The 18,721-nt window shown below is 43.1% G+C and overlaps 1 protein-coding gene across 5 annotated transcripts in view; it reads left to right on the top strand.

The window, feature by feature from the left end:
• The window catches only part of PATJ (PATJ crumbs cell polarity complex component), a 396,175-nt gene that overhangs the window by 315,453 nt on the left and 62,001 nt on the right, over nt 1-18,721 (top strand). For all 5 annotated transcript variants that reach the window (XM_068239365.1, XM_068239368.1, XM_068239367.1 and 2 more), the window contains 7 exons: nt 3,929-4,021; nt 5,638-5,703; nt 7,466-7,580; nt 7,660-7,796; nt 10,530-10,613; nt 12,271-12,464; nt 16,039-16,186. In XM_068239365.1, coding sequence (XP_068095466.1) covers nt 3,929-4,021; nt 5,638-5,703; nt 7,466-7,580; nt 7,660-7,796; nt 10,530-10,613; nt 12,271-12,464; nt 16,039-16,186 — 837 coding nt within the window. The remainder of the gene's footprint in view (nt 1-3,928; nt 4,022-5,637; nt 5,704-7,465; nt 7,581-7,659; nt 7,797-10,529; nt 10,614-12,270; nt 12,465-16,038; nt 16,187-18,721) is intronic.

Genomic DNA, 18,721 nt, shown 5'->3' with positions numbered 1-18,721 from the left:
AATAAATCATATTACATAGCAAAGGAATAATACCACATTTTTGACTTTGATAGAATAACAACAACATAGTCCATTAATGGACTAATATCATAACAACAAAACAAAACGGAAGCAAAGAAAGAAAGAAAGAATTTGTCTCTACATTGTAATCTAAAAAGATGCTAGAATAATAATCCGGCTTTTAGGTCTTGTTAGATAGTGATATCCATATTGTTATCAGTAAAAGAAATGAACGATTGATGGTATTATTCGGTAAGGGGATGGTTGACTAACCAAAGATCCCATTTATCAGTAAATCTCTTGATATTACTATGTAGATTGGCAAAGATATGTTCATATTTGCAATTGGTTTTCACAATTTGTACTATTTCTATGAATTCAGGACTGATTGTTTTTTTTCCAGTTTCTGGCTATAACAATTTTTGTTGCCAAGAGGATGTTTGCAGTTCTATTTCTATATGGTTTATCGATTTGATCAATATCGAAAGTAAATAGTGCTAGGGCTGGATTTGGATTTATTCTGTAGGTTATAAGTTGGGAGATATATGCAACTATGATCAAGATCAGTTTTAAATTTTTCTGTAACTTGTGCCTCCAGATATTATAGATTTGCATCAGCTAAAATGGCATGGAAAATTGAAGGTTGTGTGCACTTGTTAAAGATTGCATTGAAATCAATTTCTCCACATTATAATAAGCATAACTGATAGAATAAGTGTAACTTTTTTCACAAAAGAAAACAAATGCCTACATTTAGACTGGACTTCGGGGCTAAAAAATGGGTTACCTCTCAAGTCAGTAGACAAGGGCCCATATGCAATTAACCATTTCTCCTGAGTTATTTTTTTTTTTTTTTTTTTAGGTGATACTTTTTCATCTTCTATTTGCACTAACTTTTGCAATTGAAAAGGTACCAAAAAAAGGTGAAAACTTACCATCAAAATTATTTTGAGCATTTTCTTTCTTGTCTATAAAATGCTTTTCTAACCCCCAGGCAAGTTTTAAAATATCACCTAGGAGAAAACTCAAGAAAAAAAATGAATTGCATATGGGGCAAGGATGGGTGCGCCTGCAGCTTTAGCAAATCTAGGTAGTCCCCGACTTCCGAACCACCCGCTGATGCAAAAGGCCCGCAAATGGGAACCAGTCAAAGGGGATTTTTTTCAAAAAAGATTTTGTAATTTTTGTGAGAAAATCAATTTTAACCACTTAAGCCCAACTGGAGGAACCTTCTCGTCCAGTTGGGTTACACGCACTCACTTATAGATCCCATTCATTGATCGAAGCCCCCCCGCAGAAAAACCGACAGCCTCTTAACAGAGGCTGCTGTTTTTCTGATTCACAAAAAGCTTCCCGTCGTCCTAATGCATCCTGGAAGCTTGATCGTACGCTTCCAGGACTTTTTGACTGTGGCCAAACAGTCAAACTACACCCACATCTTTGCTTTATTAAACAAATGCATTATTTTACATTTAAAATTAGCCATTTACCTCCGACACCGCAAATTACCCAAATAAAATTTGTAATAAAAAAAAAAAATTAAAAAAAGTACAATTAAAAAACAAACCACATAGTTACCTAAGGGTCTGAACTTTTTAAATAAGCATGTCAAAGGAGTATATTAATATCATTTTTTCAATTATGGGCTTGTAAATAGTGATGGATGTAAATTGAAAAAATGCACCTTTATTTCCAAATAAAATATCGGCGCCATACATTGTGATAGGGACATAATTTAAATGCTGTTATAAGCGGGACAAATGGGCTAATAAAAGACATGGGTTTTAATTACGGTAGCATGTAATAACCATTTCAGCCCGCAGGGATTTTTCACCTTATGCATCAGAGCAATTTTCACCTCCCATTCATTCGCTAATAACTTTATCACTACTTATCAAAATGTATTGATCTATATCTTGTTTTTTCCGCCACTAATTAGGCTTTCTTTAGGTGGTACATTTTGCTAAGAATTATTTTTTTATAAATGCATTTTAACAGGATTAATGAGAAAAAATTGAAACAATTCATGATTTCTCAGTTTTCGTCCATTATAGCATTAAAATAATCCACACTACCATAATTAAAACCTTTGCATTTTATTTGCCTGTTTGTCTCGGTTATGACACCATTTTCATTTTCTCCCTATCACAATGTATGGCGCCAATATTTTCTTTGGAAATAAAGGTGCATTTTTTCCGTTTTGCGACCATCACTATTTACAAGCTTATAATTTAAAAAATGTTCGTAGTATACCTCCTTCAAATGCATACTTAAAAAGTTTAGACCCTTAGGTAACTATTTGTCTTTTTTTTTTTTTTCAATTGTAATTTTTTTTCCCATTAATTTTATTTGGGTAATATTTTGGTGTGGGAAATAAACAGTTAATTTTTAATGTTATTATATGTGTAAATTGTAATGTAAAAAATATGTAGATGTATTTTTACTATTTGGCCACAAATAGTTTTTTTCCCTCCTTGTGCTTCTCGCTAAGCGGAAGCACAAGGGGGATGCGGAAATTGTTACGTGCAGAGAGACTAAAGCCTCTTGTAAGAGCGCTTTGTTTTTTTCTGCTTTGTAAGAGCGCTTCGGTTTTTCTGCTCGGGACACGGATCGGTGATCGGGAACCATGTTCCCGTTCACTGATCCCAGGGCTACCGGGGGGCATGGGGGTGCGCCCGTGATCGCGCGTTGGAGCGCGGCACCGCAGCAGAGCAGCCGCCTGGATGTGAGCTTCACGTCCGGGCGGCAGAAATGGTTAATTTCAAACTATAATGGCCAAAAACTGAGAAATAATGAATTTTTCCCATTTCATTCTTAAAGGAATATTGTAAGGGGGTCGGGGGAAAATGAGTTGAACTTACCCGGGGCTTCTAATGGTCCCCCGCAGACATCCTGTGCCCGCGCAGCCACTCACTGATGCTCCAGCCTGCCTCCGGTTCACTTCTGGAATTTCAGACTTAAAGTCTGAAAACCACTGCGCCTGCGCAGCCATGTCCTCACTCCCGCTGATGTCACCAGGAGCGTACTGCACAGGCACAAATCATACTGAGCCTGTGCAGTACGCTCCTGGTGCCATCAGCAGGAGCGAGGACATGGCAACGCAGGCGCAGTGGTTTTCAGACTTCAAGTCTGAAATTCCAGAAGTGAACCGGAGGCGGGGCCGGAGCATCGGTGAGTGGCTGAGCGGGCACAGGATGTCTGCGGGGGACCATTAGAAGCCCCGGGTAAGTTCAACTCATTTTCCCCTGACCCCCCTAAAGTATCCCTTTAATATTCCTGTTAAAATGGATTTAGAATAAAATAATTCTTAGCAAAATGTATCACCCAAAGAAAGCCTAATTGGTGGTGGAAAAAAAACAAGATATGGACCAATTCATTGTGCTGAGTAGTGATAAAGTTATTGGCAAATGAATGGGAGGTGAAAATTGCTCAGATGCAAAAAATAAACAACCCTTCGGGTTTAAGTGGTTAAATTCAAAGAAAACTTTTTTTTAAAACTCTGTAAAATTACATTTTGCTGCATTACACTACACTATATATAGCAAGTTTCGAGTTCTGCATAAACATTTTATACATTTTAAAGCCAACCTGTGATCTGGTGCCGGGACCCTCTGGAAGTTTGCATGGATTACGTGAAATCAATTCAATTTCAAAATCGTAATTGCGCATTTAAAATTTTACGTGAAATTTTGTGTCAGCAATTGGGACACATTCTGGGATCTGTCTGATTGATCTGGTGGCACTATTAAGTGTTATTTGGCCACCTTAGTTTTGTCCTAGTTTTGCCATGCACTGAAATAAGTCCTGAATGTGTAGTCATGATACAGGAACAGTTTAGTGATTCGTGCAGAGTTGTGGCTGTGATTGCTCATCTGGTCACTCTGTCTGGGAATACATCCCAAGGTCATTGCTATAATCTCATTTCCAGGAGCTGCCCGCAATTGCTGTTCCCAGCAGGGGAGAGGATGCTGCTCTGGTGGAACTCAGGAAAAGCTACACCGACTCTGATGCTAGAATGAGTGTGAGTATTTTATTCATGCATTAGTTTGGACACCCTGTGAGAACCTCGCTTTGCATTCATTTTTCCTTTGCATTCCATGTTTACAAATGCTGCTCGTCCTTCTCTTCACATCGTGGCACGGATATTGTGCCTATGCTAATTCACTACAGTTTTTTTTAACCTTCTAACCAACTCACAGTGGGGTGTATGCAATAAACTGTGGTAAAGGACAGCTGAAGTGAGAAGAATATGGATTTCCTTTTAAACAATACCAGTTGCCTGGCTGCCCTTCTGATCTATTTGGCTGCAGTAGCATCTGAATCACTCCAGAAACAAGCATGCATTAATTGGCTTCCGCCTAAATTGGTCCCCTTTGGTCTCTGAGGAAGCGGTATATCCGTGAAACGGCTGTTAGACCAACCTCTCCCTTTGTGTAACCTCCGTATGTAATCTGTCAATAAACACTGGAAGCAGACGTCCTGGTGCCCAGCGCTTTCTGTTCTACTACTAATCATCAAGTCTGTTTGCTGGTGCACATCTCAGTCCCAGGGGCAGATTGCTGTATGGTTTACCAGCATTGAGTGCCAGCCATCCCTTTGGCTCTCCTTTGCTACCATATTTATTTCCTTTTAAACAATACCGGTTGCCTGGAAACCCTGCTGATCAATTTGGCTGCAGTAGTGACTGAATCGCACCAGAAACAAGCATGCATTCATTGGCTTCCTCCTAAATTGGCCCTAGACTATGATACATGCACTACACGAAACATACATACATAGACATATGACTATGGTAGGGACTAGACCAGGCATGGGCAAACTTGGCCCTCCAGCTGTTGAGGAACTACAAGTCCCACAATGCATTGCAGGAGTCTGACAGCCACAGTCATGACTCATAAAGGCAAATGCGTTGGGGGATTTGTAGTTCCTTAACAGCTGGAGGGCCAAGTTTACCCATGCCTGGACTAGACTGTGAGCCCCTCTGAGGGACACAAGATAATTTACTCTGTACAGTGCTGCGGAAGATGTCAGCGCTATATAAATACAAAATAATAATAATGGATGTTTAATAAAGACAGGTCTTTCAGATGAGCGATTCTTTTGGGATGACATGACAGGGCTATAGGATGTGTTTAAGCTGCTGAGGCAATTATTGTGGTAAATGAGCTCTGCACTGAGGTAATGAGGCTGGCGGGATGGTGCGAGGTTAGAGGCGCTGTGGGCAGCAGCAGAACATGCTGATTGCAGACTCTCCTCAGGGACATGTAAATGTCGCTCAATAGCTCTTGAGAGTGAGAGAACAGGCACAATTATGTGCAGCACTCACAGTGATTTGTTGACTGATTAACGCTCATTTTGATCTGGGTGGTTGCGCACAAAGGGTAAATCTCCATTATGAAGCTTCTACTCAACGCTGAGTAGAGAGATTCTTTACGCATCCCCACTCTGCAGGTAAATGCATGGTATTCTATCCTTCTCTCTGCATTCACCCCAATCAGTGACTAGATCATTCTCAGCCATTCAGTGCTAGGAGTGGTGTAAACAAACTACACCACAAACAAGCATTTCAGAAGATGATCTTCTATAACTTTGTAAGCATTTTGTCTGAAATGTATGTAATCTGGGCCTGTTTTTCAGGACACTAAAGTGAAGTTCAGTGATCAGTCGCTGGAGTCCCCCGAAGAGAAAAATGTGTTGGATCAGGTAATATATCAACAACAACAAAACATTCCACACTGGCGCGGTGCATTGGTCTTATTGGCTGCAGGCCAACGCTATGCCAGTGGAAGTCTATGGGGCATTTCTTTTTGTTTTTATTGTTTGTATGCGTTTGCGGTTTTCATGCGGCCCATAGACTTTAATTAGCGGCAAAAGTGCTAGCATCTTCCCAAAGGCTAGTGTTTTTGCCTTGTGTGTTCCTAGCCTCAATCTATATCCGGCCTGTTGTATGTCCGTGTGTCCTTTCGTCCCATACACACCCCAATGACTTTGACTGGGAACATTTTCACATTGTTGCCACTAATTTAGTTTTGAAGCCACAGGCACCAAACGTGGACCAAATATTTTTGATGGCAACACAAATAAAAATGTGAACATTTTTGGGATGCCCAAAAGTGGTAAAAGCTTAAAATAGCCAATTATAATTTAGCTATTTTCTATACGCTTTTCCTCCTACAGTTTAGGAGTACAATAGAGAAACGTTGCACACCTCTTCGGCTCGTAGCGGTCAGGATACACAATTTTACATTTTGGAGCTGGTACACACCAAAATTGTAATTGCAATCATAAGTGGTTTGCTTTTTTGTAAAGCGATTTTTGATTGTGCGTTTCTGCAGATTCATTCTGTATCGCTCCAAAAAATGCTACAAGCAGCGCATTTGCTATTTTAAAAGTGCTGCTGTGGAAACATCCTCATAGGGTAACATTAGCCAAGTGCTTTTCAAAGTGCTGATGATTTGGAAAGCACTCAGAAGCCCTCTTGGTGTGCACCAGCCCTAAGAGAGAAAGCACTGGGTATTTCTCAGGGCTGGCAGGGCTGGTGCACACCAAGAGCACTTCCTTTTTTTTTCTCATTTTAAAGAGACTTTTTAATGAAATTTTTCAAGGACCAAGAGCGCTTCTGAGCGCTTTTAAAATCTCCAGCGCTTGGCTAATGTATTTGAATGGGATGGAGCACACCAGAGCGATGTGCTTTTTTTCCCCCAAACGCAAGCTCAGGTCCTGCAGCATTTTTGCTGATTTCTGAGGCGATTCAGCCTCAATGTTAAGTATAGGAAAGCTGAAAAACGCTCGATCAGAGAGATTTTCCAAGCATTTTTTGTTATAGACGCTGTTCAGTTACAACATATAAAAAAGGCTACACCAAAACGCTCCAAAAATCGCTAGGCATGTTTAGAAAATCGCTCTCCACATGCCTAGAATCGCTCTTAAAAATCACTTCAGAAAGCGCTGAGCATTTGCGATTACGCTGTCGCTTTTTGGTGTGCACTGGGCCTCACTGATACATTTTTTTTTTTTTTTTTTTTTTTTTTTTTTACTTTTTGATGGAACTAAAATCAAACTTTTTCTGTTAATAAAAAAGAGCACACAGACAAGTTCTAAATAGGATTGCTACTATATGTACATACTGTATGTTTATCTCATCATTGTACAAATCACTTCAGGTACATTTGAAACTGAAAGAGCATTTGGAAGAACTGCAAATATAGGTCTATCCTGGCAATTCTGTGTATGCAATCATTAGCGATGATCAAAGAGATGCAAATAATTTTGAGTTCATGCAGCATTTTGCAAATTTTGCATACAAAATGAACCAATCAAATACTGCTGAGGTAAAATTAGATTGGTCCATTTTCAAGCTACACGAATTTGCATACAAAATTTGCATAATGATACATCAACTCAAAATTATTTTCATCTCTTTGACCATCCTTAGCAATCCTATTATTTTTCTTCCCATTTGCAGCTTGTAAGTCAACTGAAACAATCAAAAGGCTCTAAAATTCCATACGGAGCACATGATCTACCGCTGACTCCCTCCGCAACCTACATTATTCCCGAACCAGAGATCAGCAGCCAGAGTAAGTCTAATTCATCATCTCAACTGCTAGAGATTGTGAACTTAGTCCCCAGTTGTACTAACTCCTTATCGCTGCACAGGGGCCACCCCGTCTCCAGTAGTGCACTTTGACCCAGCAACATGCCCAATTATTCCTGGACAAGAAATGACCATCGAAATCTCCAAAGGACGATCGGGCCTTGGGCTCAGCATCGTGGGTGGGAAAGACACTCCGCTGGTAAGAGTCTGGCATATGAGACGCTTTAGCCACTTCTCACAGGCTTGGCAAAACCATATAGAAAGAATGATGGCTAATGTGGGGAAGAATGGTGAGTTCAGGTTTTTTAAAGAATAAGGCCGCATTCACAATTGCAATATAAAATGCCCCATTTAGCAGAACAGATGAAAACGGAACGGATCCTATGCAAAGCAGAATGATCCATTCACATTAGTCTGTTCAGACCAAGACCAGGGAGGTTTCTCATTGGTTCACTGAGTAGTGGACCTATTAAAATCCTCCCTGTTGCTTAGGGATGATTCCCATTGGTCTTTTGCAAACCAACGGGAGTCTGATGCTTCTGATTGGGCTCTGGGAGTGACATATCAGCATTTGTACCATGCGAGGAACAGGGAAAAGGGAATGGAAAAAAAAACTGAAGCCCAAATGTAACAAACTGATTAGTTTAAACGGAAAACTGATCAGTTTTTACAGGATTAGTTTTTCACCCAATACATTGTGAACCCGGTCAAAGTGTTCTTCTAAAGCAGACTTAACATAAATGCTTTTCTAAGGGCTCCTACTCATTCTGCAAAAGGCACCTGTTACCTGCTTCCTCCTCCTTAAAGGAATACTTAAGCCAAAAAAAAAAGACATTTACTCACCTGGGGCATCCCTCAGCCCCCCGAAGCTGGATGGTGCCCTCGCAGCCCCGCTCCGATCGTCCTGTCCCCGCCGGCGGCTACTTCCGGTTCGGCGACAGCCGCCGACAGGCTGGGAACGCGGCTGATTTTCCGCGTTCCCAGCCGCTGGTATCACCCTCTATGCTGCTATAGCGTATAGAGGGTGATAGCAGCGGCTGGGAACGCGGAAAATCAGCCGCGTTCCCAGCCTGTCGGCGGCTGTCGCCGAACCGGAAGTAGCCGCCGGCGGGGACAGGACGATCGGAGCGGGGCTGCGAGGGCACCATCCAGCTTCGGGGGGCTGAGGGATGCCCCAGGTGAGTAAATGTCATTTTTTTTTTTTTTTTGGCTTAAGTATTCCTTTAAGCACACTAATACCTGGAGCTAGCACTTGCAGGAACTGATACACTATACTTGCCTGCTGCTGCTCCATCTACTGTGAAGGTAATAATAAAAAGTTCCTCTATTACAATTGGGAAAATAACCTCTGTCTACTCCATAGTGCCACTTACTGGTAGGAGGAGGCACTGCATGTATAGTTTCTGTGAGTTGAAGGCCACCAGTAGGCCTGTGGAGTGGCTCTATATGCAGACCACTCCAACCAGTCAATCTGAGACTTAGAAGAGGAAATGGCATGGGCCCAACTGATCTGTCTCCATTATCAGGTTTACTCCATTTTCAAACAGAGAGGGGCAGAGTTGCACTTTTCCAATTAAATGCAATCACGCACTGGGCACATAATAGGCAACTGTAATATAACCTCTTAATGGCACCAGGAACTTTGTGCTGAAATGTATAGTAGAACTTGAGCTGGGGAACATGAAAAAGAAGTTGAAGTGGCTTGTTTAAATACATCCCAAATCTCCAAACAAAACCTCTTAGGCCCGGTTCACATTAGCGGTGGCCGTCCGGAATCGCCGTGCCGGAGCCGCACCGCTTGCAGAACGGACGGAACGGACGCACGGCATAGCAATGAAAGCCTATGCGTCCGTTCACATGCGTCCGTTCTGCCGGACCGGATCCGGGCCGGATCCGGACTCCGGCCTCCGTTCCAACATGCGCTATTTTTTGATCCGGCTCCTCCGGCAGCCGTATCCGGGGCGGAGCCGGACTGCACCATCCGGCCAATACAAACCAATGGGAACCGGAGAGCGCACAACACACTGGCTGAGAAATCCGGATGTTCTACCCCACTTCCTATGCGGATTGTTGCGGCGATATTGGATGGGGACACATGGGCAAGCATTTTGGAGTGGAGCAGCACAGCTGGATCCGGATCCGGAGATGTTGGCAGCATGTCGCAGGTGGAGGTGAGTGCTAAACAGCAGAGGGCCTGATTCCACAGGTCCCCCTTCTGCTGACCTCCCAGACCCCAACATTTTTTTTGTTTTTTACGTTACTTTTGCCAAACGGATCCGGATCGCATCCTGATGAACACCTGATGCAACCTGACCGGATCCGGATCGGATCCGGATCAGAACCATACGGTTCCGATCCGGATCCGGACCGGATCCGGTCAGGTCATCCGGTCCGTTTGGCAAACAACGGCAAGTGTGAACCGGGCCTTAGCCACCCTACAGTCCCAAAAGATACATAAGAGGCTACTCTGTGCCCCACAGATGTCCTTTTAAAGCCTAATTAATGTTCATGTTTTTGTTTGTTTGGGGGTATTTTTTTTATTTAATTTTGACCTTTTTCTTTGTTCTGTTTTGTTACTTGGGTGGCTGGTGTTTTCAATGTTGTCCTCCTGTGCCACTTAGGAATAGTCGATGAGATAATTTTGAGTGGATGCAGATTTTTATGCAAATTTTTGCTAATATGTGCAGTTCAGTAATTGACCAGCCAAATGCACCAGTGGGATTTATAGTGATAATCTGTGGCAAACTGTTGAACAGGATGTTTGTCAATTGTAACCTAGGGCACTTGCTGCTTTGTAATCACCAGACAGCATTCACCACATTCATAGTGGCAGCCATACTGAAAGAATTTGATGAATGGAGCATTTTATTGTTCTTACACCTGTTTGCAATCATTATGCATTACATTGCTGCTCTGACTCTGCGTTTTACAGGAGGCAGTGGTGATCCATGAAGTGTATGAGGAAGGTGCTGCAGCCAGAGATGGGAGACTCTGGGCTGGTGATCAGATTCTAGAGGTAAGTAGAAAGTACAGTGATCAATACCCAATAAGCCTGATTGGGAAGGTACAGGCCAGAGTTTGTTCACTTTTTAAATCAAGGCTTCTTGATTTGTGTCTCTAGGAAATTCAGAGATGGAGGAGTATTGTGCCAGATGATGGTGCAGGACAATCACTACCAATATACCGAATAAGACATTTTTCTTATATATAAACCTTGAGTGCGAGCTGACCCTTACATTGAATAGCACTACTCCCTAGAGTGGGAGGAGGGCTTACCTGGTAAAGTGGAGATCATGTAATAAATTAAAACCAGTAGCCCTGCCTGTGCTTATGAAAAAACTTTATTGATACAAAAATTTGCAGTCATGAGTGACTCGGTTTCCCCCAATATAAAACCACTTAAAAACACAATGGAATGGGAGGGAGCGCTCCTTCACAGTAAATTCCACCAATCACCATTAGGTAACTGCAGAAGGCGATCGCCCAGCCTTAGCCCATGCAAATCGCCCCTGCCACCGATATGGTCTGATTGTCTGTGGACCCACCACCGACGCACACCACAGAGGCCTCAAAAAGCAGCTGCAAGTACCGCCAGGTACACTCCGAAAAACAGTGGTTTTATATTGGGGGAAACCGAGTCACTCATGACTGCAAATTTTTGTATCAATAAAGTTTTTTCATAAGCACAGGCAGGGCTACTGGTTTTAATTTATTACAAGACATTTTTCTCGCGTGGTTTAAAAAGATTTGCTCTGGCCAATAAGACATATTTTTTTTTTTTGTAGGAACACGTCCATTTATTGCTGATAACTTGGGAGGTGAAATTGCTCTACAATTGCATTTTATCTCCATGGGTTTTTTTCTTAAAACAATAACTTTTTTTAACCCATTAGCAGCTTCAGGCCTGGAACCCACTACAAATCGCAAATTGCAATCGCTAGCGTTTTTAATGAGCGTTTTGTAAGCAATTTCTTGATCATTTTCTGGCAATTTTGGTAGCGATTTTAAAAAGTGTAAGCTTTTTGCCATCGATTGTGTAGCGATTAGCGATTTTAATTCTAATTGGTCCTTTCAGTGTATCATAATTTTATTTACAGTTTGAATTTATTTACAATCGCACTGAAATGGCTATGTGTAGCGATTCATGAGTGATTACGCCAGCGTTTATATACTTTACATTGCAGAAAAGCAAATTATAACGCCACCAAAATGCTGCATGTCCTGCGATAGCGATTTTGCTAATCGCAAACGCTCCGGTGGAATGTGGCCATTTCATCTCAGTCGGCAGAACTCGTTGTGCTGTAAATTCTTGGAATGCTTTGATGTCTCTCTGCAAAGGATATAGAAACTGAAAGCAGAAGTCCTCTGTTATTGTCTCACACTGCCCCCTAGTGACAAGCGGCCATAGATACACATTTCAGCAGTATTAATTAGTTGCAAGTAAATGTAACAAATAATAAATAAAAAAGTACTAAAATAGATTGGCCTGGAGCATTTGCAAGCATCTAAATAAACTGGCTGTTAAAGGTAAAGCTTATTTCCCTATGAATACAGCTGCTTATATTGCTTAAACTTTACAATGAAGGTAACTTTTGATGTAGTTTCATTATATGTGGAGTTTGTATTACATACGCTTCATATAGGATGACTTTATAGCCTAACCTTTGTCACAGGTCAATGGTGTGGATCTCCGGAATGCCACCCACGAGGATGCCATTATGGCCCTACGTCAGACGCCGCAGAAAGTGCAGCTGGTTGTGTACCGGGATGAAGCTCAGTATCGGGATGAAGACAATCTGGATATCTTCCAGGTGGAGCTGCATAAGAAGAGTGGCCGTGGACTGGGCCTGAGCATTGTGGGTAAAAGGTAGGCCCAGATATCACTGATACAAGTGCAAATATACTCTAAAACTTTATTATTTCTATATATCTCCAGCATCAGCCTGGAGTTGTAAATGTGGTCAAGCAGGTTGCAGATGCTGGCATATTGCGTGATGATGGGCCAGGGCAGGAGGTGCTGGCAGAGAGGATTCTCGTTCTGTGCAGTGATGCAGGCAGACAAATCTCTTGTAGACAGAGGCGTAACTAGAGGGGTTCAGGCATAGCTTGTGCCATGGGTGCCTCTTACTAGGGGGGCTGCTCCGTAGCATCCTTGGTGTTCTCCATGCTGAATCTAGGTTTTATCTGGGTGAGATTCTGCTGAATGGTTACATCTTGGGGGGGGGGGGGGGGGGCATGCAGCCTGTTATTTGGGAGATATGTATAGGCTGACCTATTGAGATACTCTTATTGGCCATGCTTTACTTAAACCTGGACACAACCAAGACTACACATTAAAATGTGTGGAGGGGCACCCTCTCCTCTCTTTGGAAAGGCACTCCTACTCTCCTGGTGACTAATTTTTCATAGAAAAAAAAAGTATTTAACAAGTAGTACCTTTTTAATGCAGGGTGTAACTAGAAATCACTGGGCCCCCCTGCGAAACTTTGGATGGGGACCCTAATACCCCCAACTCCCCACTTTTACCACAGGTAACATTAGAACAATTGTGCAGAGAACAGAAAGACTCCTCAAGCATCACTGCAGGACACAGCACTTGGGGTGGGGTAGAAAGGCTGGGGATAGAACAGTGCTATGCACCAGACCCTGCTGAACAGTAGGGACTGTCTACAAATCTTTGTCTGCAAAACTTTGTATGATTCCTTATAAGTGGCTGAGCAGATGCAGTCATTAGATCAATTGTGCCTAGAGCAGAACGTTTTTTTCTCTCCTTGCCTTTACTTGTCAGTCTCTCAGGAAGGGGCCCCCTGTGGCTTCTGGGCCCCCTGTGGCTGCATCTCTTGCAGGGTCTATTGTTACGCCCCTGTTTTAATGGATTACTGATAAAGTTAAATTATGCAAGCTTTCAGGGATCTAGTCCCCTTCTTCAGGCACATTTTCAGATATTAGCTGAAGTAAATATGGACATATGCCTGAAGAAGGGAACTCGATCCCTGAAAGCTTGCATAATTTATCTTTATCCGTTAGCCATTAAAAGGTGTTACTTTTACAGGACTTCGTCTGCCTACATAATTTGTTTGGTTAACATGGTACAGAAACTTTTTTTGTACAATCAATGTTTGCCATAGGCACTGTTTTCCCTAGATATGCCTCTGCTTGTAGACCGCTTGAATTAACCCAGTGATTCCAGTACCCATTAATGTTTTGCCTAAGCAAATAGGGTTTTTAAACCCTCTAACATCGCTCACCATTCAAAGATGGGAATAAACAAAATTGCTGCAAAACTTGTATATACAACTCAAAGGAATAGTTTATTTAGTCTTACAATCCTGTTACAATATTATCTAAGCCTGCAGAATCATAGTTAGTTTGAGTAATTAGAAGCATGCATCAACACGTTAACAGCTGTTGTAGCATCACCCAGGGAGAAGCGGGGGACCTCCGCGACCTCGAAGGGGAAACACCTAGAACATACACAAACAGCACGTCTGCTGATCATCTGGAAAGATCCCTAAGTCAAAGTGTTTTCCCCTGCCTTTAACAGACAGAAACGTCATAACCGCGCAAGCGCATAAGCAGCTAATCAGAACATGTCTCTATTCCACGCAAGCACAGAAAGAACACATGCTGCTGCTGCTGCTTCAGTGCGTGATCACAACATGATCTTACTCCGCGCTAGCGCAGACAGACCACATGTTGCTACTTTAGCACGTGATCAGAACATGCTCTCACTGCGCACAAGCGCAGAAAGACCATATATTGCCAATCCAGCGCGTGAACAGAACATGTTTCTCCTCTACCCAAGGGCAAGAAGAACATGTTGCTTTGTGGACAAGGAATGTGAGAAAATGTAAGAAATTTAACTTATTGCACAGCAATTCATTGTTCTTGTTCTTCTGCACAAGGACAGAAAATACAGCAACAATTACAGCAACTTCTCCAGTTGCTGTGATGAACTAAATGAACCCATCCAGAACCAGACAGAAGATAATACACATTTAACACATATATTTGAAAAGTAATCCCATACATTAAAGGAAAGGATATCCATACATTGACAGTCATGTCACAAACTTATCACAACACCTGTGCCCAGTCAGTTATGCATCGCAGGCCAGCTGGGGAGGCTGAGGCTGGACAGCCGTGGAGGAAGGAGTTGGTGCAGTCACTGGACTTGGTTGTGACTTGGCTTCAGGTGGCTGCTGCTGATTCCTTAATGAGTACACACAGAGGGAGCTGGAAAGGCTGACTGTAGAAAAGGAGGTTCCTGGCTACAACAAGAGCATGTATGCAGATGCCAGGAGTATTTCCATTAATGGCAACAATTATTATAATATTGAGGAGATGCGTGCGCATTGGCGTGATCTCGTGCAAATCCCTGCCCCAGGACTTGACGCCAATTGGCGTTAGGCGGTCCTGGGGCTGCCGCCTTGATCACGCCCAAGGGCGTTAAGCGGTCGTTAGGTAGTTAAAGCCTGGGGGCCCATCTTACATGGGTCATAAAACAAGTGTGGGCATCTTAAAGAGGACCTCCATACAAAAAATAAAAATCGTTCAGCGCTGCTGTAATCAAACATTTTATTTACCTCCACAGTCTTGTCCCACGCAGCCACCCCACAGATCCTGCATCCGCCACTTGGCCCCGCCTCCCCTCTCTCCGAGAAAAACGCCAAGCTATTTACTGCATTAATTGCCTGGCGTTTTTTCTCGGAGGAGAGAGGAGAGGCGGGGCCAAGCGGCGTAAGTGGAGTGATGCAGGGTCTTCAGGGCTGCTTCGTGGGACAAGACTCCGGTGGTAAATATAACTTTTCATTACAGCAGCGCTGACGGATCATTTATTTTTTGTATGGAGGTCCTCTTTCAGCTTCACACCCATAACAAGAGTGTAGCCACAAAATCACCAGATCTGAAGGATGGACCCCTTTATCAGAGGGAGTGAAGTAGCAGTTGGGGCCCCCTTACAGCTCTTGTCCCCCCCCCCCTTCCCTCTGCGGTCGCAGGGGCTGCTCCCCTGTAGTTACACCCCCACCAGCAATATTCCATGAGCTAAGACTTACCTTGCACTCCTATTTGCATTTCTCTTATACTATTTATAATGGAGCATAGTGATCATTATGGGTGCCTGTTAGTTTTATTCAGTGGCAAGCTGCTTGATTCCTCATCGCTCACCTCAGCACAATCTGAATTAGTAACAGCTAGGTAACGTTTAGTTTTTATTCTTACAAAGCAATTTCTGCTTGGTATAAATGCTCCCTTGGGGTGGTTGTGTTTGGAGAAGCTTGAAGTTCTTCAGAACCATTATCCGTTTTCCTGGATTGTTGTTGGCCTGCCTGTTATGGAGGTCAGAGCAGGGATACTGTGCTGGGGGGGGGGGGGGGGGAGTGATGGATGGTGCAGAGTCGGTGGCTGCACAGCTTAACTTTAAATGAATCTTCTTTCAGGACTGGCAGCGGAGTCTTCATCTCTGACATTGTGAAAGGGGGAGCTGCCGACTATGACGGGAGATTAATGCAGGGCGATCAGATCCTGTCCGTCAATGGCGAGGACGTCCGCAATGCCTCCCAAGAAGTCGTGGCCACCATATTAAAGGTGAGAATTGCTTCATACTGTGAAAGCAGTACCTCTGTGGGTTTAATTTATAAAGTATGAAGCAGGAATGATATATAACATGCTGTTGCCCTTTAAAAGTCAAATATGGTAGGTTTACATTTACCGGTGCATTATTGAAAAACAGGGTAGCATTTTCTTACTGCTGGGGGATATTTCATGCTTTGCTTCTTTACCTCAAATTAGTTTCTGTACTTCTGGGAAATCACTGAATCGGGCGCTAAAACAGGATTACTGTCTACAGCGGAAAATAAACTGATCCTGAATATAAAAATTAATACTCAGTGTAGTTTGCCTTCTTAAAACAGAAGGTATTTGCAATAATTCAGCTTTGAGTGAGAGACTATTGTCTCCCACAATGCATCACTGCTGAATATGCAAATTATCTCTTTATGCCCCTGAAGCCAGCCTTGCATCCAGATCCGCTGGTGTATAGCAAGCCTATAGCTTATAACATTTACATTAAATTTGAGTCACCCTGAGCTTTGGTATTCTGAATATAAAGAGTATCCAGTTTGTACCTGAAAGCACAGGTAAGCGTAGCTAACTTCACTATAATTTGATAGGGCTTTTTATTTTTTTATTTTTTTTTTAACCCCACTGCCACTATTACCAATGCACTGGTTTCCCCACTGGTCCTGCCAGCCAGGAGTGTGCCAGAGAGGGATTGGAATAGCTACTTCTCATTCTAGCCATTGTCTTTTCTATTCAGCCGCTGCCTTTTCCTAGTGTCTCCTGCTTATTACAAAGTCCTTCACTACATGCCATGTGGTCAGCCTCGTTCTGCTTTCCTCACTCTACCACTGCTATTCAGTAATGATGGAAGTGAGGAACAAAACTCGGAACAGGGCAGATTGGCGATGGGAGAACATGTAGTGCATACGGGCAGGCAGCGGACTAAACAGAGGAGACACTACTGCTGGAATGAGAAGAGGCAGCTTTACTAGTCGCTCTCCAGCCGGGGGAAGGATAGCTTTTCACCATTCTGTAATGTTGCACAAACCGGTCTCCGAACAACATGTATTTCATGAACAAAATAGTGGTTTTAATGATGTTTGAAAATAATAGATTCCCTTTAACCACTTACAAACTACAGGCTTACTTACACCCCCATAGTGACCAGGTGATTTGTTACAATTCAGAGCTCTGCAGCTTTAACTGCTCGCTGCAAAGCCATACAACTTAGCACATTAGTGGATCTTACCTCCTTTTCTCATCACTTGTAGGCCTTTCCTGTGGTGATCTCTGATCGCTGCTGCAACCACTGGGGTTTTTCAATTTAAAAAACAGCCTTTTAAAAAAAAAATCATTATAGTTAACCTTACCTCCCCCCTTCCCCCTGTAAATTGGCTCTAGGCAGCGATCGGATAACTTCCCCTCCTCTCATAGGCATCAGCCTTTGAGAGGGATTTAAGAGTAAGTCGTTTGGAGGGACAGCAAAGTGTCCCCTGTACAGCGCTGTGTTAGATCGCAGCACTGTACAAATGTAAACAGACCTTTTTTAAATTTTTATTAAATTTACTGTTAACAGCCTGCAAGCCGCGATCGTGGCTTAGCAGGCTAATCACTGAGCTCCGTCACTCAGCAGGGATGCGCGATCCCCTCTAATCTTCTCCCCCAGGACTTGACGCCTTTCGGCGTTAGGCGGTCCTGGGTAGGGGTGCTCGGATACCACTTTTTAAAATCCGAATTGATCCGGATACCCAGATATCCGGATCGGATATCCAAATCCGAACGTTCAGAGATTCGGATATCCGGATAGAAAAAAAGAGCCCTTTAAATTGCTTTAAAAACGTTTTTTAAGGATAAATGAGGTATGTAGTGTCATTATTTTTTAAAGGGGAACAATAATTGATGATGTGGGGACTTAAAGTCCAACCGCACAACTGGGACATGACCGTTTTCAGCCAAGACACCTCCAAAAAATTACGCAGCAATTGTGTTTTGGGTTAAATATAGGTGGTATAAGTGGCCTGTGGCGGCCTCGCGGTGGGAGCTGCACAGGCAGCAGGAGCAGGGCAATGCAGCAGCAGGTGTATCGTGTGCCAGGAGCATGCCGGATGTGGCAATTGGCACTTAGCACATGTCACTTGGCAAGTGACATGTGCCAAGTGACACGTGTCGAGTGACAGTCAGACAGCAGAGGAGAAGACACTAGTGCACACTAACTGTCACACTGGCACTGCTCACAGCACAGCAGTTCTGTAGAAAGCTAACACCGTAGTACTACTACTCTAACAACTACTAGCACACTGACTGCAGTACTAACTACACAATAACACAGTAATCCTATCCCCTAATCCCTAAGCTAACCTATACCTAAGGCTAATAGCTGGCCAGCAGGCAGCAGCTGGCCTGGTCTGTGCACAGGACACACACAGACACATAGCAGCTGCCTGCAGCACACACTGACTGTCATACAATGACATCAATCAAGCTAATTAACGATTTAACAATAGTGTAGTGATAGTAGTGAAGGGGGTTAATCACTGAACAGCTTTAGGTTTATAATTGTGT

The sequence above is a fragment of the Hyperolius riggenbachi genome, chromosome 6, assembly GCF_040937935.1.
Source record: "Hyperolius riggenbachi isolate aHypRig1 chromosome 6, aHypRig1.pri, whole genome shotgun sequence".
Lineage (NCBI taxonomy): Eukaryota > Metazoa > Chordata > Amphibia > Anura > Hyperoliidae > Hyperolius > Hyperolius riggenbachi.
This window is presented reverse-complemented; position numbering and strand designations above follow the sequence as displayed.